The sequence below is a fragment of the Genypterus blacodes genome, unplaced genomic scaffold, assembly GCF_046128005.1.
Source record: "Genypterus blacodes isolate CSIRO-AG114 ecotype Tasmania unplaced genomic scaffold, CSIRO-AGI_Gbla_v1 ptg000076l_1, whole genome shotgun sequence".
NCBI lineage: Eukaryota > Metazoa > Chordata > Actinopteri > Ophidiiformes > Ophidiidae > Genypterus > Genypterus blacodes.
In genome coordinates, this window is record NW_027466885.1 from 53,119 (window position 1) to 74,806 (window position 21,688).

Consider the following 21,688-nt stretch of genomic DNA (forward strand, 5'->3'; position numbering starts at 1 on the left):
GAAGTGGAGTCATGTGGATGTGAATGCAACCCTTGAGATGCGAACAAGGCTTTTAATTTTCCCCATAGTGCACTGCAAGATGGATTTCATGCATTGCTGTGCTGCCTCTTGTGATTTTTAGGTCAATTAGCACAACATTTTACATGTAGAATATCTTTCTTTGTTGACTTTCCTCTCCGTTCTGCTATGATCGGCTGCCAAAGTGCAGTGGGTGTGCCTTATTCTTGACAAATTGCTGAATGTTATGAATGAATGAGTCTCCTGTAAGCAAACATGGTGGACACATGCGGTCACTACGCCTGCAAACAAACTAATCAAGAAACATCAATGAACCTGATGGTGGCGCTGTAGTAATGATCATTCAATTTTGTGGTACGGTTGTAAAGTTTGTGGTTTTGTGGCCTTGGCAGAGGTATGCACTCTCTGTTGAGCACACGTCTCCACGCAGACCTCACAGGGAGACCATAAAACATCTGCTGATTGGTCAGACCGGCACATTCTCTTCTTCTGGAAAGTTTAAAAGGCAGATCTCTGCATGTTCTTTGTCCTTGTGTGCTGCCTGAAGACAAACAGCTGAGGCTCCATGTACCCTCAAGTTGTTTGCTTTAACACCTCTGTGTCTCTGTGCCAGGGGGTAAGACAAATGTCCCCCACCCACAGACTCAAACAGAGGACGGGGAGGCCCGGCCGCACGCAGACACGTGTCTCTCACTGTAAAGCATCACGGCACGTTCAATCGGACGCCTCCTACGCGTCACGAGAACATAACAGGGCCGCAGACACATGAAGCTTTGTTCTCGTCCCCTCAGTCTGCAGGCATCTGAGCAAATCATTGTTCCTGGAGCGAGATAGTGATAAGCAGGGTAGTGTTGGTGTGATGATGAAGCTTGATAATGATCGTTTTGCTCTAATTAACAAGCCACAAACGCTGATATGTTGTAAACGGGCCCTCGTGTGTGTGGGGCTCTGTTTGCTGACATCATTGTTCTTCAGGGTTGCTCTGTCATCACCACCAGCTGCTAATTAAGAGAAGTCCAAATAGGAGCGTTAAAAACCTGGCTGATCCCGGTAAGAATGGATGACAGTTCCGTCCTGAGCCCCATTATAATAACCTCCTCCTCTGTCATGCATAGTGGCCGCTGTATTATCGCCCTGTGGTTTTATAATTGGCCCTCAGTATCGCGCTCACATTCTGCCAAACTCTCCGAAACTCCCATTTCCCGAAATACGTCGTAAATCCCGGAGTTATTCTGGGTGCAGCAGCTACCTGAGATATGGAGTGTGTTTGGAAGTTTGGAGGAAACCTGTTTTCTGTCTGTACATGGTCTGCTCGGTGTGTTTTGAGAGCTCCTTCCTGCTCTGACTGATAAATAGATGGCACGCAGTAAATACTGGAGAATTTCCCAGGAGAGGGAGTTTAATGAGAATCTCCGTGTAAGAAGTTTCAGGGTGAATAAGATGAAGGATATACAGTCAGGACAAACGTGACGAGTTGCTTCTTTGCCACCTAATACGGGTTTATGACTTTATTAAAGCAGTAACAGGATGATACAAGTGTGACCACGCCTCAACTTAAAGCCGCAGTACGCTTCGTCTGACGCAGCCTGTCCAACTCAAGGCGTGAAACATGTTTGTACCTTTCCCGAATGGCTGTTTAAGTTATTTAAAACTCAAAATGTTTGCGTTTTTGCAATAAGAAGCATGAATAATTGAGCAAGTTTGTGATACAGTGATGGGAATAATGTAAACAACATGTCAGGAAATACTTAATCTTATAAATACTTAGGCGGATTCTGTGGGAATAACTGTGCACACTTTCAGTTTCACGTCTCTGCAGGACATGAGCAAAGTGTTGGAGGGAAGAAAGAGATCTTAGCGTGAGGTTCTTCACCAAACTGACTCCCCAAGGCCCTGGGGGGGGGATCAGTGGACATAGCATTAGCTGGCAGTGACGTCATAGCAACAAACAGCGGTGGCGGTGGCGGTGGCGGTTTCATCGGCAAGAACAGTTTCACTTAATAAACCACTAGAGGTTTTCAGCTGCTCTGGCCCAGAGTGAACTCAGAGGAAGCCGCTCTGCCCCTCAGGGTAATTAAAGCCATCTTGTTAAACTGGAATTTTTGTGTTGTTTTTGTTTCACTGTTACTCAGAGTTTTTGTGTTCCTGCCGCAGCCAGATTTGTTTATAATGTGAATGAATTGGAGTCTCTTTTCCATTTCAGTGCTGGAGCTCAGAAACGTTGTTATTTTCACAGATAATATCAGCATAATGAGGCAGTTTTAAGGTTTCCCACTCCGTCATTACAGATCCCATAAATGCCCAAAGTTTCCCATAAAAACGGCGGTCTGTGATTGGTTTACATGGATTTTTCCGCTTTCCCTTCCCTGAAGATATCCGGTCTGCTTATACCTTCAAATCCAAGGTCTCGGAACATTCTGAGAAGTTCTGGGTGTTTTCCGTTGCCGCTTGTAATGGCAGGAAGATCGGAAACTGCCCCTCCGACACACAACTCGCTGAGTGACACACATTCACTCGCACCACAACGCACACAATTCTGTCCCTTGTGTTTTTATCGCCTGTTCCTAGTGTTTTGTTGTCGAAGTTTCCTTCCTTCCTTCCTGTGTGTGTGTGTGCGTGTGTGTGTATCCCTATCCCAGCAGTGCAACAATGCCCTGCTTCTCTCGTGCTCCGTCTGAGATTACTGGAGCCATCAGGGCTGCCAGACGCATGCTAAAGCCATTAGCTGGTGGATGATGGTGGTCAGCCACAAAGGCATCGCAAATAAGCATTCAACTACAAACATAATGAAGGAGGGAAAGAATGGAGGGACGCCATCCCGCTATCTGCGTCGCCGCCGAAATCCGACATGCGACCAAAAAAACGAAGGAAAAGAAGGAAAAGCTTGTTCGCATATTAAGACGTCACATGGTGTTATTATCCCGACCCGCTCTGATGGATCCAGGCCTTTATTATTAGACCCAGACGCATCCCAATTGGTCTCTCGGTCAGGCTCAGGCAGTTTGATGGAGGGCTCTCGGCGGAGCTGCTGAATGACTTAATTACAGCCGCTCCCTCTCCATCTGCATTTGCAGGGGAGTCCATCCATAATGCATGCTGCCCCGCAATTAGAATCAGCTGATAATCCAGGCGGGAGATTGTTTTTTTTTGCCGCAGCGACGACTTCTGCCTCTGAACTGGGAGGGAAGTGGTGATAAATAAGGGACGACAACAATCAGGGAAAATCCTAGAGAAGTCGTGGATTTCTTAAATGTATTCTCCAGGCCTGGAAATGTTTCGGAAAAGGATGATATCACCATTTTGAATATGAATCAAGAGCCTGTGATTCCCCCGTTCTTCATCTGCTGGACTGGAGTTGAGTTCCCCGAGATGTGGTGAAGGCCGCTTTACTTTATGACTTGTGGAAAGGTTCTGGAATTCATTCCGCAAATTAGCATAGAACCCTTTCACGCCCCAGAGTGACGCCTTCGGACGGCCAAAAGTCCAATGTGGCACAGATAAATTCAGTTTGCTGTCAGTTACTGTATCGTAGACTTGATCATATACCAGGATCAGACTTTAAATGATCCAGACTGTACATAAATCATGGACTGTAGAGTTTTTTATGATGTTATTCCATGTAAGTCTGAAGCTGACACAGAAACGCCCCAGCTTCTCCATCCTGTACGGACTGTTACACATGAATCATCTGCGTGTTGATGATGGCAGTTTGACTGTCTGCTCCTTGATTTTCAGCTTTAGCAGGAATTCCTCCCCCCCCCCCCTCCCAGTTCTTTAGACATTTGGGGGGGAAAACATAAAAGAATCCTTGAAATTGAGTGTCGTCCTTCCCTTTTATGGCTCTGCTGTGCTCATGGGTTGGCATTGGGCTCTGTGGTTTTTGCAGCGTGCACAGTATCGTTACCACAGGGTGATGTGTTCTAAAGCACGGCCCAGGAAGTCGGCTGGAATCCGTGCTGCTTTCATCAGGGAACGGTTCTCTGCTAATCTGCTTGAGCTCTGGATGTTTGCCTGGGATATGTACAAACACACACGCACACGCACACGCACACACACAAACACGGAATTTGATGCCCGGCCAACAAAAGAGATGAAATAGTGACTCTGACTCAAAGTGAATGCAACAATCTGACATAACACACATATCTGACATAGCACGTGTGTAATGTGGTGGTGATGTCACTTTGGATGATTTGTGAGTTGAAATCTGTGTATATGTGTGTGTGTGTGTGTGTGTGTGTGTGTGTGTGTGTGTGTGTGTGTGTGTGTGTTCCTATATGCTTTCTAAATACAGCTGCAGGACACAGACAGGATTAGGAAATGTAAATGTTCCCTTTATTGTCTTTTCTCTGTGTTAGTTTAGGAGCTGTTAAGGAGCTTTACATGTCTGTTGGCTTTCACTGCAAATCTCTGCACCCTGTGTTTAAGCGCTAGTGAAGAAAAAAAAAGGAGGAATTTATTTGGTCGGCGAGAAAAAAGCTGAAAAGAGCCGGCTGAATTACAGAGAGAAGAATGGGAAAGATGAAACAGAAAGGAGGAAGGAGGGAAGTGATGGGGGCGGGGGGGGGGGGGGGGGGCTACTTGAGGGTTTGTCGCGGCCCTCCGCTGCGTTACATCACTGAGATGCTTCAGCATTGATGACATAGTCAGGCTGGGAGGGGGGCCGGCCCTAGGGATGATGTCACCAATAACCAATCGGAGCGGTCGCGGCCAGTCGGGGTCTGGCCATCGTCTGAGCCTGGAATAGTGCAGTCTCAAGAAATGCCTCCTCCTCCTCCCAAAGCACGGGGCCTTTGTGTGCGTGTGTGTGTCTCTGTGTGTATGTGTGTGTTTTTCCTGAGGTTATTTTTAGACGTTGGAGGAAAAAATAAATATTTCCGTCCCCTTTTTCCTGCTTCTGCCACGGAGCAAAAGGGCAGAGAAGCATGAGACTGAGCAGCCAGCTGACTTAATAACACATGAAGGAGCTGCTCTGTGTCGTTCACATCAGTCCCCTGCTCTCCACTTTACCTCGTTTGGGCCACTTGTCCTGTGCCACCGAAACCATGGTAACGGGATAATTATCCTAATTGCCATAAATTCCAAATTGTTGAAGCTACAGACCCATTCAGCATTGATTGAGTCGTTGAATGCTTGCACATAAATAATTTAGAGGGTTTTTAAATCTAAACTACCATGGGGGCCCCAGACCATCACGGGCGCCCCAAGCAGCTGCTTATGTCGCTTAATATGTAGGACCGGCACTGCATAGATGCTTCTGTTGTGAGGATTTGCATCAAACTTTCATAACCTTGTGCAAAATGTCATACTAGTGTAAATCATTGGTCTAATAAAGCTCAACCAGAACAATAGAGGCTATTACAGTAGTGCCTTGCCCCAGGGCACTTCAACAGGACGTGCGGCTTTTAATATGCAGGCTATTGCAAGAATTTAACCTGTGACATCTCACTTACAAATGAGTCCCGCCAGTTATAAGGCCGACCAGCAGCGGCGGTTTCAGCTCATTTGTAGCGTGAGAATGGCTGCTCTGCGTCTGCGAGGCCTTGAAAACGCGTTAAGATAAAACTGTTTTGTCACATCTACTTCACAACTAAGAGCCTAAATCGGTACAGCAGACATTACTGCGTTGTCGGTGGCGCCCAAAAGCAGGTTCATACTGCTGTTAAATTAGATTGCGAGGGGGAAGCTGCCAACTCATTTCATAAGGTGTTAAATTGAGCTGCAAATGTAAAATTCCGCCCAACTGTTGCAGGGAAATCAGAGCAGCAGAGGCCAGAAACGGCAAGAGTGTGTGAGGCAAGATAAGTCCTGTGTGTGTATCCGTGCACCATGTGACCTTATGCACCTCTAGCTGTACAGTTATGGTTCCACGCCTTGCTTCAATCTCCCGCAAAACCTTCAGTCGTCTGCTCTTCTACCTGTCAGAAGGTGTGGTGCCTTCAGGTTCCATAGTGTAGTGGTTATCACGTCTGCTTTACACGCAGAAGGTCCTGGGTTCGAAACCCAGTGGAACCTGCTGCTTTTCTGCAAATTGTTGCTGGGTCAAAGTGAGTAATCGAGCGTTATTGAGTCTAGAGCTCCTTAGAGCAGCATCAAGGTCCAGGGTTTGAATCCCTCCTCTAGGTGCTTTTGTCCGCCCACCATCAATAAATGTGTCAGGTTAATTCTCCTGCCGTTGCCCTTTAACCAAGGCATTGACCGGCCACTTGACTTTTATTTGGTCCCTACTGCACCGGAGATCATGCACGGGTCAAACGCACAGACGGAATTCACCCACAGGGATCAATAAAGTGTAAAGCAAAACCAATTTTCTTTGCTTTTCCATCGCTGCTGGAGAGAAAAAAGGCTTTGACACAGTAAACACTGAGGCAAAGGAATGCACCTCAACCTGAGTGTTTCACTGATTCACTGCTGTTACTACACATTTTATGCATTAATGCCCCCCTCTTCCCCTTCATGTGTGTTTGAATAGTCGGGTTAAACTGGTACACACACACACACCTACTTCTGGCTCTCCTAACAGAGCGGGACGAGACCCCCACCCCCATCTGCTGCCTACGGCTTTCAACTTGGACACAATCAACCCACCAAAAGCTTACACACACACAGCCATAGGTACACACACACACACACACACACACACACACACACACACACACACACACACACACACACAGAGACGGTAGGACAGAGGCAGCAGTGTTCCCGGGGTTGTGGCTCCCCCACTGCAGGGCCGATTTCACATCCCTCCACCACCTGCATCACTTATCAGCTTCTGCAGCACTTGAGCTCAACCAAAATGCCCCTTATGGAACCACTCGGCTTCATCTCACACACACCCACGCATGTAGTAGCTCAGCTTTGTCTACATGGGGAAAGAATCGTGGGCTCGCCGTCTAAATCTGAGCTAAATTTGCATTCAGAAGCCTCAGATCGTCTCAATCCTCTCAGCTTTCAGGCCAAGTTTGTCTCTATTCTAAGTTAATTATATCTAAACATCATTTCATATATTTAGCGATGCAGAGAGAAGAAGGAGTAAAGGAACCCGTGATTGATTGATGGTCTGGCTGGCTGCTGCGATGCCCTGAGCTGCTTAACGCTGCGAAGAACTCGATCGCAGCCTAATCACTTTTTAATAAACTGGTGTAAAAGCAGGGATGTGTAAGTGGAGCTGATGTGAAGCCGCGTCTGAAGGGAATCAAAGTGGCTCTGATTCACTTTGGGGCTTCACTATCTCTCCAGTGCGTCCACAGCCCCGTCTGTCGTTAACGTTTGCCTCACTTCCACCTCATTATCAGCATGTGACACAGAGCGATAAGCCGTATTTGACTTATTCTGCCGTTACGCAGCGTCTGTACGCAATACCGGCCCAGTCCAGTCATCTTCAGGTCAAAGGTCAAGGCGTATCTCTGTCCTCCGGAAGTCAAAACGCGCTGACTTCCTCTTCTCCGGCGTCCCTGTGGATGTCCTGCACCTCACATCTGCAGTTGTTCCTCTGCTTCCCCTCCGTCTCTCCCTTCTCCCTCCCGACGCCGTTGGCTTAGAGACGGTTGTCACGGGAGACCGACAGATATCTGAGCCGGCAGCAAGGTAGACCTACCCTGACCACGAGTAAATGAAGTGTACACATTGCAGGCATGCTGAGCTTCACAAGCAAACACACATGCACTTGTGTACACACCCTCTATGTCACACACACAAACACACACACACACACTGGTTCATTAGGAAGTGTCTCAGTTAATGTATAGCCAAGGGAAATAGATGCTCTCTAATTCTCTTACACAGTGTCTCCTGCGCAGACACACACCCTCTAATTTCCTCACACTCAGTGCACAACACGCCTGCAGAGTGTTTAACAGCGCCCCCTGGTGTGAGGAGAGCACAGTGCAGCTTAAAAGGCAACAACACTTTAGTTTGGGAGCTGAGAAGTGCAGGAGACGTTGGGTTTCTGTGCATCGATCGGGCGCCGGTGTGTGTCAGGGATGAGCAGCAGACAGACGCGGTGTGTGTGCTGAAGACTGAAGCTCAGCAATAAACCAGATGTTTGTTTGAGCTGGACACCTCCTCTCTCCTCTCTCCTCTCTCCTCTCTCCTCTGCTCCCCTTTCTCCTCTCTCCTCTCACTTGGTTTTCGAGAAATCAAACTCTCAGTAAACGTGCCCCACCTTGTTCCAGCCTCATGTTGCTATAGATTACAGAACCATATCAACTGTTGCAGTGTTGAATGTGACGTCTCTACACCAAAGCAAGAGGGAGCCAGAGGTGTTTCTGTGATTGACGCCACCTTGTGCCTTATGTTCGCCAAAAGCTTTCCAAATCCACGCAACATTATTCTGGAAATGTTGTGGATTTGCAAAGGAGACGTCTAGTAACTTCTTCGTCTGGACATTAAGTTCACAGCTGAGTTAAAGATCCACAAGTTTGTCCCACTCAGGATCAAATTCTGCTCAGAGAGAATTCAGAACTCAATCAATTTGTCCTTTAATCCACAGACTTACTGGCTTTTGTTGGTGTCTTGTTTGTTGGATTTGTGTTTACCCTTTGCTGTGCCATGTTAAGCAGTCTAACTCTCCTGCCACTGCTTCTATTCGCAGCACTGACACACACATACACACACACGTCTGTCTCATATCTCTTGGCCAGCTGCCTCTCAGGTTGGCAGCCTGGTCTGTTTATAAGGCTTCGCCAGAGCGGAACGTCTGACTGCACAAACATAAATACAGCACTTACACACACTGTACACACACTCAATGTACGCACACACATACTGTACACACACACATACTGTACACACACACACATGCTGTACACACACATGCGCGCTGCTTAATTGAGAGAGGTGTGATGAAGTCACCGTGTCTGTGGCGGAGCTCAGGGTGTCTGTGGGTCTGACTGGAGGCAGATGTTTCTTGGTGGTCTTGGCTAACAGGGTGAGGGCCCACCGGTCATTAACACTGGCACAGCAGCTGGGGAGATGCCTCATTAGCCCAGAGACGGAGAGAACTAGGGCCGGGGAGGAAGAGAGAAAGAGAGGGGCAGAGAGAGAGAGACCAGCTGAGGGAGAAAGAGGGAGAGAGAGGGCAAAGGACTGAGGAAGGGAGAACAGAGAGAGAGAGAGGAGAGGGACAAGCTGAGAGAGAGAGAGAGAGAGAGGGCGAGGGACAGAGAGAGAGAGAGAGAGGGACAAGCTGAAAGAGAGACAGAGAGAGACAGAGAGAGATACTGAGGAAAATCCAGTCATCAAAGAGAAACATTGTGAACTTTCGAGAGACGGCAGATGAAAAACGGAAATCTCTCTCTCTCTCTCTCTCTCTCTCTCTCTCTCTCGCCTCTAATGAGGTTTCATTTGTCAGCCTCACATGTATAATTCATGTGGCGCTGTTTATTTCACCCCCCCCCCCCAACGGGAGTGGACAGATAATAGTGAGGACGGGCAGCGGCGGCCCCGGCAGTGAGATGAGGAGAGGAAAAAAAGCTGGAATTTGTTGACAGTGCAGAATGAAAGCGATTCGCGAACGGACGGCGGCGCCGAGGGTGAACGCTCTCTGGGTCTACTAATGGGGTCACTTTTTTTATATATTTTTTTTTTTACAGAGGTTGTCAACAAACGGAGAAGTGCTCAGTGAAAGTTTGAAGCTCTCTGCTCAGTGCAAAGTTCATCAAAGAGATCATAGTCGTCCATCGTACTGCCTGGAGCGTAGTAGCACAGATCCACAGCCTATAGGACTATGACTTAAAGGTCAAAGGTCAACTTATTCACAATGGCCTCTATGTGTAAGGAAACCTCTTGAACGAGAGGTGCGGCGTTCTGTTGTGTTGACATGCTGGAAAAACAGTTTCCACTTGACCCCGAACAGGCAAGAGAGAGAAACGGATACGACAGGAAGTGAAGAGATTCTTTTGTGTGTTACATGTGTGAGTGTGTTGCGTTTGGTACCAAAAATGTGGCCGGGCTGCATTGTGGGGGCATTAAAACTGTCCGGTGTCAGTCGCCGCCACGGAAACAGCTTATCTGTCAGATCAGCAATCAGAGAGAAAGCCAGTGAGGAAATCGGCTTGGTTTTTCCTGTGAAGGTTTTTGAGTCGAGCGGGTCACTGTCACTGCCTGTGTGTGTGTACGTGTGTGTGTGTATGTGTGCGGGGAGCTCTGGCTGTGAGCGGAAAGGAGGTAACGCGATTAGGCGAATTGCCCGGAATCAGGTGGTCGGAGTTTGACACGGGGAAGGAAAACAAGACATTCTTCAACTTGCAAAAGAGGGGAAACATCAGATTTGAGTCTTATAATGTCATTTACTGCAACATATTTCTTTATTAAATAGATCTGGCTTGTTATTTATGGAGTTATTAGTTTATGTCACGATGTTCCAGCAAACAGAGGACATTCAGGTTGACCTTTGTGACCTCTAAACGACACAGAGGAGGATCTTCATACTTCCATATCACTGCATGACCTGCATGCAAAGTATGCAGGTCAGGAGCATGACAAGCATACGTGTTCTGCTGCCCCCTGGTGCTCACACAGGTATTGCACCTTACGACGAGGAATGCTAGGAACCAGTCAAATGTTTGGCCCCTGAGTGGACAGACTAGGTTGGATGGTTGATGAGATTTTAAGACTTGATACTCGATCTTGTAACCTATTACCTGGATCTTGTTGCAGTTTAATTTATTCTAATTATATTTAAATAATTTCCTCACCGTGGGCTCAGTTCCGCATGAATGGATCATCTGATAACTTCTATATAATGAAAATATTGTGCAATACTCAATAGTGTAGCAGTGCTGTCGTCTGCATCCCTATTCATGTGCTATGGTATCAGTGTGTGGGCCCGTGTTGTATGGCACACAGCAGGGCTTTGTGTGTAACTACGTGTTTATGGGAAAGTAATAGAAGGGGAGTGGGAGGGCACATGAGGAAACATTCCTCCATAAATAAGTGACAAAGTTAGACAGTAACTGCGAGCAGCGGGATGTCGCCGGCGTTCACAGGCAAGTGGCTCTTGTTGTCTTTCAGCGTCGAGGGCCATCGCTTGCTGCACACCAGCAGCTGGGAGAGAGAGAGAGAGACACATTCTTGAGTTATTGGAGCGAGACACGATTCACTTGCAGGTCTCTTGTGACGCTGGGAGAAGGAGGTCATATTCAGGCCTGGAATGCTGACAGTTACAGTTAAAGTGCAGGCAGGATGTCGGTAGCAGAGGATGTAATTGCCGGTTCGGAACGAGTCGATTTAATTACAGCTTTGACTGACCTGTTGGTGAGTTGTGATCGCCGCTGCTGTGGCCCCCGAGACACACACACACACACACACGCGCAGTGAGGCAGAGTGAAAGGGCGCCGCATGGATATCGTGCAGGATATCTGTGATGTTGCTATGGAAATGCGGCGCGTGTATAATGTCACACAAAAGTTCCCCTTGTGGGATTCGTGTTGTGGAATATTGAAGCCTTTATCCTCAGAGCACATCAGCTGTTAGAGAAGCTGGAAGAAGAAGGACTTCCAAATTAAAGGAATGTTATTTTAAAAACAATAAAATCATATAAAATCTAATATAAGTAAGAAAATATTTTGAATAAAAATGCAAATAAATAAAAATGCAAAAAAAATTATAAAGCATAGTTTACATTTTTTAAAGAATTTCCCCAAAATATATAGAAAATAAAAAAAAATCAAGAAATGCAAAAAGTAGGAAACGAAATCTGATTCCAAAACTCCAAAAACTTTCACAACAAAGATTTTTACATTTTCACCACTTAAATTTAAACTTTAAGACGTTTCTTCCCAGACTGGAGCGTTTCATGAATATACCGGGAGGAATCAAAAAGCAGCCTATTGTTTACCAAAGTGTGTGTGTTGTTGTCACCATCTGCTCATGTGACTCATGACCAAACACGGCGAGCTCACGCCTGCTCACGTCTGCTCTCTGGAGGATCGGACGCACGCAGGTTTGAGGGAAGCAGAGGAAGCAGAAGCGCACAAAGCAGCTTGCGGTGCGTTGGAATGTTACATTTCATCGCAAAATAACTCTTGGAATGTATTGTATCAGCATGAGCGTGTCAGCGGGGGAGGGGGGGTTCTTTTTCCTTCAACTTGGCAACAACCCCTCACAAAGCAGGAGAGAGATCAGTAAATGGCATGATCCCTGTCTGGCGGCCTGCTCGCGCCGTCTGAGCGTGCAAGTGTGTGACGGGGAGCAGACTCGCCTCCTTGTCTCCATATGTTTGACATTATCCATCAGCTGCTGCATTGTGTTTGCTCGTACCCTCGCCCCCAACACTTTCAATTACACGGCTGGCAAACTAGGCCATCGATCTCCTCACGTTCTCCTGCGAAGATATCCTCCATTGTGGGGCTACAATGCCTCCTTCTTCTTCTTCACATTTGGATTGGGGTCACTGACATCACCAACGCACTCATGCACAGCTCCTCCCCCCCCAACCCACCCTCCCCCCTGCTTGGAGACTCCACGTAGGCGAGGTCACAGACATGTACAGTACATACAGACGTGTTTGCACAACATATGAAGCCAGCGATTGTTTTGCGGTCGGTCAGGCAAACAAGACAGAGCGTTACTTTTCCCTAAAGCTCATAGCCGGAGCAAACACACACACACACACACTCAAACACACACACACACACACACACACACACACACACACACACACACACACACACAGGCCTCTGCTGTCATATCCCGCTGCGTCGATTGGATAAGTTGCGTGGTTCTCCTAAGTAGGCTGTGGCACACATTTGGATGTAGGCTGGTGTCTGCAGGGACGCGAACAAGAGACAGCTTGCAGACACAGACCTGAGAAAGAGTAGAAATGCGTGTGTGAAAGTGTGCGTGAAAGTGTGTGTGTGTGTGCCTCAGAGTGTTTGACTGACACCTGTTAGTCTGAAGGCCCAGTTTTAAGAGGAGAGAAAGTGTGTTTTGTCAGTAGTAGCTCTAATAATGCTTTCTGTCTCTCTCTCTCTTACACACTCACACACTAACACACACGCACATGTTTACATTCCCTCTGACCACTCTGCGGCCGAGTCAGAGCTTTTAGCCCGAGGCCGAGGGGGGCTGAGGTTGTTCTGTGCCCTGGAATGCAGCTGACTTTCTAAATCCCCAGCAGTCTATCCTTGGGGGCAGCAGGGTGTGTGTGTGTGAGAGGGGGGGGGGCAGGGTCTATCTCAAGCCCCCCTTCCCCATGTGAGCCACGTCTGGAATCTCAACGCAACGCAAGCAAGTCCGCTCAGTGCCGGCGAGCTCGCATATGTGTGTGTCTGTGAGGGCGTGAGCGTGTGTGTGTGTGTGTGTGTAGATCCCTAAGTGCAATGGAGGAAGAAATTGCAGATGAAGAGAAAGATTGCTCACTCGGGGAAGGTAATGAGCTTCTGACATCCCACCCGCAAATGAGTCGGAGGATTCTTTGGGGAGGTTTTTCGCTCGGTGTGTCTGTGAGTGTAAGTCGGTTAGCGGCAGGAGAGGAAGAGTGTTTGGGAGTTAAAAATAGAGCTTGGAAGTACGTGAGAAGGGCTGTGAACTCCAGCACGCTGTGTGTGTGTGTGTGTGGGGGGGGGGGGGGCTCTGGTGACCGGGCACACTGAACACATTACGCCTGATTGTGGCAGATTTGCAGTTTAGGACGGCAATTCTTGTTTTCTCTCCCTGCTGGTTTGCTTAATTGCTGCCTTTAAGTCAAAGTAAGGTAACATACACACACACACACACACACACTCTCCACAGAGGAAGTGTCAGGCTGCACTGCTGCACACCGGAGCTCACTTTATTGCAAAATGAGCCTATTTGCGTCCATTCTGCACCCTCGTCTTCACTCCTATGTGAGAGGAAAAGGAGACATTCCTCCTCCACCTGTGGCTGCCAGCGTTCTCTCATTCAAAACGACGTTAAAAGGGCTTGAATCCTCTGTGTGTGTGTGTGTGTGTAAGAGAGAGAGACTGAGAGGGAGAGAGAGAGAGCGAGCCGGGTCTGTTATTTGTCGCCATTACCCTCCGTTATCGTTCGACCCTCCTGCTCTGCTTTCACACTCCAGCGGCTCTCCCTCACTCTCCTGCCCTCCATATTCTCTCCTTCTCCTTCCTCCTCCTCCCCTCTCACACGGTGGCTTGCTTGCTGCACAGATTCCTTCCCCTAAATCAAATATTCATCTCTAACATCCCCTTTTGTTTTGCTCTGTGCCATATAGGGAGAAAGGTATGTGATTGCAGAGTGAGTGCAGCTTTGGCCGACTTATAAATAAATCTTTTAATCAGCCCGTGCTTACAGTCGCACTAAGTATGAAATGGTGAACATGCTCGTGCTTGTAAAGACAGGAAAACTCGATATTCCTCTCGTGGGGTTGTTGGAAACGCTCTGTGATCACACTAAACGGGATTTGCACATTTGTCTGATAGTTTCCATTAGAATCTTCAGCATGGATCTGATCTGCCAGCTTCTGTTCTCTGTGAACAATCTGCAGCCTGTGATTGAAATATTTAAGTCTTTGCGCGTTCCCCTCGGCTCATTAACGGCAGAGAGGCCCGAGCAGCTGCTTCGATTCAATGTTTTCGTCAGGAATAGTGTTCCTGTCACACTTAATCACCGATATAGTGCGGAAATGCAAAACAACACGAGCGTCTAATGAGCTGAGCCGACCGCACGTCAGACAGGAAATATGGACTTCCGTTCACGAAAAGAGCCGAGTTCTCCCCTCAATTTCCCCCTCACCTGCAGAAAGATACCACACAAACACGCACACTCACACACACACCTGCAGCGTACCCGCATGTCTTGACCTATTTGTTTCTCTCTTCTCTGCCTTCAGAGCAAACCAAGAGCAACCTAAAGGTTTCCTGCGCCGAAGACGTCGAGCACGTGAGCCGCCGGCAGGCTTCGCCAAATGGGACGGCGCCATCGCGAGGGGACGCCAAAGCCGGCCGCGCTGTCTCTCGCAGGCATACGTTAGGGGGCGCCCGCGGCTCCCGGGAGATCCTGGCCATGCAGCCGTCCGACATGGACAAGAAGCGGGAGGCCTTCCTGGAACACCTGAAGCACAAGTACCCTCACCACGCCTCGGCCATCATGGGCCACCAGGAGAGACTGAGGGAACAGGTCAGTGGAGCTATACGTCATGTTGAGACCCCCTGAAGCAGTTAACTACAGTCATACTCAAACTATGTGTCACTGCAAAGGAGGAATGACCATATAGAAACGGTAGAACATTAGAAAATAGGTGTGAAAGAAGCGGAATATGCTTCAACAAATGGCAAATTTGTGGACAAACGACGTTGTGCCTTGTAAATAAGAGAGTTTGTGTGTTTGTTTACGTCCCTCTGCAGCTCTGCGGTCCTCACACAGGGGCCGTGTGAGGATAGATAGATGTTTAATTAATCCGAGTTTCACGACATCACGCCAAATCTCACACTGGCCCTCATGTTGCGTCGGCGTTCACAGGGCCGGGCCTTCGTTTTCCTTTACGCAGTGCGATTGCAAAAGGAGGAGGCTAATTCCTGAAGTCCGCCCTGTAAATCTGCCTGTCACATTCCCCCCTACTCACACACACACACACACACACACACACACACACACACACACACACACAGGTGCTTTCACATTATGAGCTGCTGTTTTCCTGCTGCTGGATCACAAATCAGGCACGAGCTGCAGAGAGCTTGGAGTCCTGGCCGCCGCCGTGCATTCTGCTGGTGCTGATCACTGTAATTTGACTCACTTGATGTACGACCGTCGCCACGGCTTGGATGTGGCTTCTATTTCGTAACGACGCAGCAGCAGAAGGTGTGCGTTTGGTGTGCAGGGATAGATGGAGACGACACACTCTCCTGCCTGGGGTTTGTAGTGGGAAGGAAGAGAGAGGGAGGGGAGGAGGAGGAGGAAGAGGAGGAAGGAGGTCAGGTCAGCGGAGCGGAGGTGGACGGCCTCACCTGGCTCATTGTGCGTTTGTGTTTGCGCCGAGGTCAGAGGAGACACAAAGGGAGGGGCAAGGCGGCTTTGTAGCCAAAACAATTGAGGTAATGGTGAAACTGGCACGGGGCCATAAGGGGAGTTGAGAGGCTGTGGTGCCGGAGCCCATTGTGCAAGAGGGATTGTGTGTGTGTGTGTGAGTGAGTGTGAGCGTGTGAGTGTGTGTGTTTTCATTCCAGCCTGTATGCAAAGTAAACCCATTCCATGTAGTGCAGTTTCTATTCTCTGCTCTGTTTATGAACTCTACATTTGGTTATGTGATATGTAGTGTTATCTTACTCTGTGGGACAATTGTCTGGGCTGTGTGTGTGTGTGTGTGTGTGTGTATGTGTGCAGTGTAGAAAGCGTGTGTTTATGCGCATTAATGTTATCGAGAGCAAATACGGCGTAAAGAAGGAGGTGGAGAAGTGCGTGAGTGTGTGTTTCTGTGTGAATTTGAGGCAGTCAGACAGGTAAGTTCAGCTCGGGGTGGGCGGGGCCAGGGTTGCCATAGAGAGAGAGCCGTGATGTCACCGCTGGAGGGGCTCAGTTTACGTGTAGGTGCCTGCCGGAGCGGGCGGACAGACGGAGAGAGCAGCCGTGTGAGCGTGCAGGGAAAAGGGGGATGGAGCAGAGGAAAGAAGCCCGGGATTAATGGAAAAAAGGGGATTAAACAACTTTCAACGCGGCGCAGAGGAGTAAAGCATCGCAGCCCGGACCCGGAGCGAAGGCAGCAGAGAGGTAGGGATCCACGCCGCGGCGGAAAAAAAAACTCCGCGGATTCCTTGACAACCACGCTAAAGTCTCGACCCCCTGAAGTTTGCGCGTTTCTCACCCGTTTTCAAACGCGATCGGAAGTTATTTTGTGACGCCTGCGGGCTGCCAGGTGCGACAAAAACAAGTCCGAGTCCGCGGTAAAAGATCAGGTAGGGAGAGAAAAGTGTTTTACAGTGATGAAGGGTTTTGAAAAGGAGCTCAACCCGATCACCTGCAGCTCCGCTTCACTTTACAAGGAGGCAATTACGTCGCCATAATTGCAAAAGCAAATAGTCTTTTTGTCAACAGACGTTCGCGGTTATGGAACAGAAAACATCCCGCGAGACGACGCTCAGTTCCGTTTAATTTGTCCTTATTAAGTTTAACGACGTGTTGCTGTTCTTGGCTCGCAGTCAAGTGTGTGTGTTTGTGTGTGTGTGCGTGTGTGTGAGTGTGAGATGCTCGTTTTGTGTGTTTTAATGTTAAATATCATCCATGTGGCGTTGTAATTCGCCTCTACACATACACACACACATACACACACATAGTTGAACCCTGCCTGTGATGTTGTGGAGCAAACACTTGCTTTGGGTCATTCCAGGGTCGTGGAGTTGTTAGTTTGGAGCTTCCAGGTCTTTATTAACTGCGGATTATCTGACAGCACGTTATCATGACTGGACTCATAAAATATGAAGCTGGGTTCTAAACCCCTCTTTGAAAAATCCTTTTATCTAGTTAGGCAAACAGAGGATCAAGTCTTCTGATTGTGTCCCCGCCAACTGATCCATCAACTTTAATCTGCTTAACTTTAAAGCTGATGTTCATATTCACAGATATGTCTTCAGATGTTGTTCAGACGCTGGCAATGAGACTTGAGTGGTAATGGATCTTCATAGATGTAATGGAGAAACATGCAAAGTGTGTATCCAGCAGTGACAAATGGAAGAAAAGTGATTGAAGATGGAATTTCACACTGCAGAGTTGGATTGTGATGAATTCCTGTTAATGTGCAAAAGTTTATTGAGACGTTTTGTCATTTGGTGTCATTGTGAGACTGTGTGATTATTCACCTGTAGCTGTGAAATGGATGATGGGTGTTGTTTGTGAGTGTGTGAGGGGGGGGATCACGTGCTCCGCGCCCAGTAGACGTAAAGGAGGCGTCCATACAGGCAGAGCAGTGTGAGTGAGTGACAGGGTTGCGTGCCTCAAAGGTGAGAAGAAAATGCTCCCCGCTGGTTCCAGTTACAAAGGCGAGGAATCATCAAGGTCACGCTGGGGTCGGAAAGATGATATCACCCAATCGGATGACCCTGCTCCGCCCTGCACACACACACACACACGTCTACACACGCGCACACATGAGCGACTCGCACAATGACTCGCCCCCTTCGATGCCCCCCCCCCCCTCCTCCTCCCCTCCCTGCTCCTCAGTCTGTGATCCTTAAACCCATAACAAAGGCCAGTGGTTTAATTTCCTCCCGGCCTCATCGGGCCTGCAAAAGCCTGGATCCCACCCAAGGGAGACGGAGGAGATAACTATCCACCGGCCTGCACGCCACCCATCCTCTCACCACTCTGTGCCCAGGGGCTTTGATGAGTACAAACTGAACGCTCGGCCGATCTCTGAAACACACACACACATGCACACACACATACCAGTCCCCTCCTTCCGCCTGTGTGACAATGTCTGTGTGTGTGTGATGAGCCGTGACTTGCTGGGCCCACGGCTCGTCCACAGTGGAAGAGATTTGAGCTGCCATGTGTGGACAGCTGTCTGCAGCTGTGGGCACCAGACAGACGGGCGGGCAGGCAGGCAGACGGGCAGACAGACAGACAGAGAGCTCTCTGACCCCTGACCTGTGATAATCCACTCGCTGCTCAGAGATCGAGTACATGGACCTGTTACTTTACTTCCTGTTTGAATCATTTATCAGTACAGTTTGGGCCAGTAAAGGTGTTTGTGGTGCGTTCAAGTCCCGCTTATATTGTTTGAAATTAACGTTTTCACTCACTTATGATGGATTTGTAGAAGTTTAAACAAATACAAGATATGTTAATAGTAATGTACTGGTTGGAGACATATTCTGTTGTTTTGGTGTTCATGGAGGCAGGACATCATGCACTTCCACACGCACACACACTTTTATCTTTTCTGGCCTTCAAACTCTGTCAAACTGAAAGCACAACAGCAGAGCAAAGGATCGATTCCTTATTTAAAACATATTGGGCAATTTTTTATTTAACTGTGGTTTCCCGTTGTCTTAAATAGCAGCAGAATAGAGGAACATGTGTTGTTTTCATACGGTTGTCTTATGATGTATCAGTGTATCATTTCACTAGTGGGTGTGCGGTTCCCTTCTGCATCATGTCAGGAGGTCAGAGGCACAGTTTGCTCCCGGTGTGGTCGCTCAGCAGGAGTGTGCGGTTGTGCGAAGAGAAGACGTGACAAATGAAGAAAAAAGAGGCGTTCAGGTGTTATCGGATATCTCAAAGATCACCAGTGAAGCCCCACCAGTCCAGGCGGAGGGAAGCGACATTAAACACCCCTCAAATACAAATGGTTACATTTGGCCCGGGCCGCCACATACTTCTCTCCGTGGGCTCAGTCTCACTCCTCAGAACCAAGGCCAAGTAGATAACGCCTCCTCCGAGCACGCATCGACTCCCTTGCAGGAAATAACAGCACGATTAGAGTTCAGACTGTATTGTTTTCTGTGAGGGAAAGACAGAAAGAGAAGGATTCTTTGTTTGCATCTTCCTCATCTTGAATTGCGCAACTATTCCCCCGCATAGATCAAAGTATCTCAGACGATAAAGCAGGGATGAACACACACACACACACACACACACACACACACAGGTGATGAGTTCTCACAGGGCTCCTCTGTGTCTGACGGGCTTTACTGCACCTTGTTTCTGGAGGAACACAATCAGATACTTTGTGCAGGCAGGTCTGCACTTCAACATCTGCTTTTAATCAAACCCCCCCACCCCCCAAACTGGCCACCGGGGGCAGGAACTGTTTGCTGCGTTTAATGGCATCTGCCTCCCGCGGCCTGAAGTGACTCTTTTGAGATCTGCCTCGGCTAACGCAAACAAAAACCGCGGGGCAATCGCAGAGGTTAACGACCGGCATGCGTTGACCCTGCAGCTAACGGGGGTGACAGGGTGGGGAGGGAGGAAGGGGGGGGGTTTAGGGGTGCAGCACCCTAACGGAGAAGACAAGTGGCTCACTGAGTGGCGCCGGGGCTGTGCTTAATCCCGAGTGTCCAGGGGAAGTTACAGGGGGGTTAAGCCTCTGTAACAGAAGGGTCCGGCCTCTGATGAGCGCTGATAATGAGTCCAGACAGACAGAACTCCTTAATCAGGCCAACTAATCAGGTCTGAGCTCTTCGTCCTCTTCGTGGCTTCGGCTCGGCATTCTGCAGCATCACTGAGCCGCATCAGAGCAGATTTAGGTAACAACAACAACAACAGCAGCAACATGACTTATCTGTGTCAGCGCTCTGGTTTCAGAGTTTTGATTTTCTTGTCAGATTTGCTAAGAACGGAGGTGAAATGTTGGCGACCTCTCAGACCTTAAGGCCTCACATTCCTCCCCGTACAATAAAGACCGTTTGTCTTACAGTCGCAGCCTGAGGAGCTTCTTCTTCTTCTCCTTTTCCCTCCTTTTAAGGGGCCATTCTGTGACGTTTTCCACCCGGCAAGACAAAAGTAAAAGGGAACGACAGGACGGTTTGAAGGATCCACACTGACAGATTCATTATGTAATCACTCTCAGTGTTTACATCTTCATGTTTAGGGATTAACACATACCCTCCTCACCTTCAAGCTCCATCTGCTTTGGCATTAACTAACGACATCTCGAAGACCCGGTGGTGAAAGCGGTGATGTCGTCGGGCACAGAGCTGCGTTGTGCCACGTCAGCAGGAAGCGGAGGTGGAAACCTGTGCTGACATTTAAATGTGATCATGGAATGTCTAAAAATGTTGAAACTTCAAACCAAAGTAGAACAAACAAAGGAGATTGATCACTTCTTCTATCAGTTATTGATCGTGTCTCAGGATGTCTGTTATCAGGAGGAACGCGCTGACACATCGCCCTGAGTTATGAGTTCTAGATAAAGTAAATATGATGCGATCGATCTGGATGAAGAAACTTGTGTAGACGATGTTTGACTGTGAAAGAAGTCTCCAGTCGGACGTCATGGCAACCAGATGCCGGTAGAAAACCAAACATTTTTTCTTGACTGACTCAGTGTTCCGACGTATTGACGAGCAGCAGCAGAGGTGTTTCCACTCAGGTTTATTTATGTCCGTACCTTTTTGAGCTTTTTGCAAGTCTTCACACGCTGCCCGACATCTGGACTCCACCTCTGTGCCAAAGGTATGAACCTCACATCAAAAGGCCAAGCAGAGGCGGAGACATGCAGGGGGATGATTTCACTACTGACAGCAGCGAGATCCCAGCATCTGCCCCCAACGCTCAGAGAGGAAAAACAACAATTTTTGATCTTTCCACGTTTAGCCTCTTCCTCGCTGGAGATGGAGGAAGAGAGAGAGAGAGAGAGAGAGAGAGAGAGAGAGAGAGAGAGAGACGGAGAGAGAGACGGGGCAGCAGATTGGCACCACAAGTTTTGAAGTGGAGTCTCAAGCTGTAGAACAAGACCAAGCAATGTGAGGTGAATGATGGGGAACACCCGGAGTCTGAGTGAGGAACAGGACAGGAACATTCCAGGACACCAGGCGTTCATGGAATCAAGATCTGTCAAATGTGGAATTTACACACGTTGGTGCTCATCCCAGTTTCTGACCTGAGCTCCTGCTGTGTCACACTCTGCGGTGTGTGTGTGTGTGTGTGTGTTGGTGGCAGCACGAGCCAGGCAGCCACTGAAGCGCCCTGAAGCTCTGCAGGGAATCATGACGTGGAGCTTTAGCGCCTCCATGGCTGCTGCTGTTTGTTT

General features: G+C 48.5%; 1 protein-coding gene and 1 non-coding gene across 4 annotated transcripts in view; both read left to right on the plus strand.

Moving 5' to 3' along the window:
* Window positions 1-21,688, plus strand: part of kiaa1217 (KIAA1217 ortholog) — a 68,834-nt gene that overhangs the window by 17,372 nt on the left and 29,774 nt on the right. For 2 of the 3 annotated variants that reach the window (XM_076158272.1, XM_076158273.1), the window contains exon 2: window positions 14,834-15,120. In XM_076158272.1, the coding sequence (XP_076014387.1) occupies window positions 14,834-15,120 (287 nt within the window). Of the gene's footprint in view, window positions 1-14,833; window positions 15,121-16,511; window positions 16,711-21,688 lie in introns of those variants that run through there. The other variant, XM_076158274.1, reaches the window with a different exon arrangement.
* Window positions 5,961-6,033, plus strand: trnav-uac (transfer RNA valine (anticodon UAC)). Its single transcript has one exon. It is a non-coding gene; the product is annotated as a tRNA-Val (tRNA).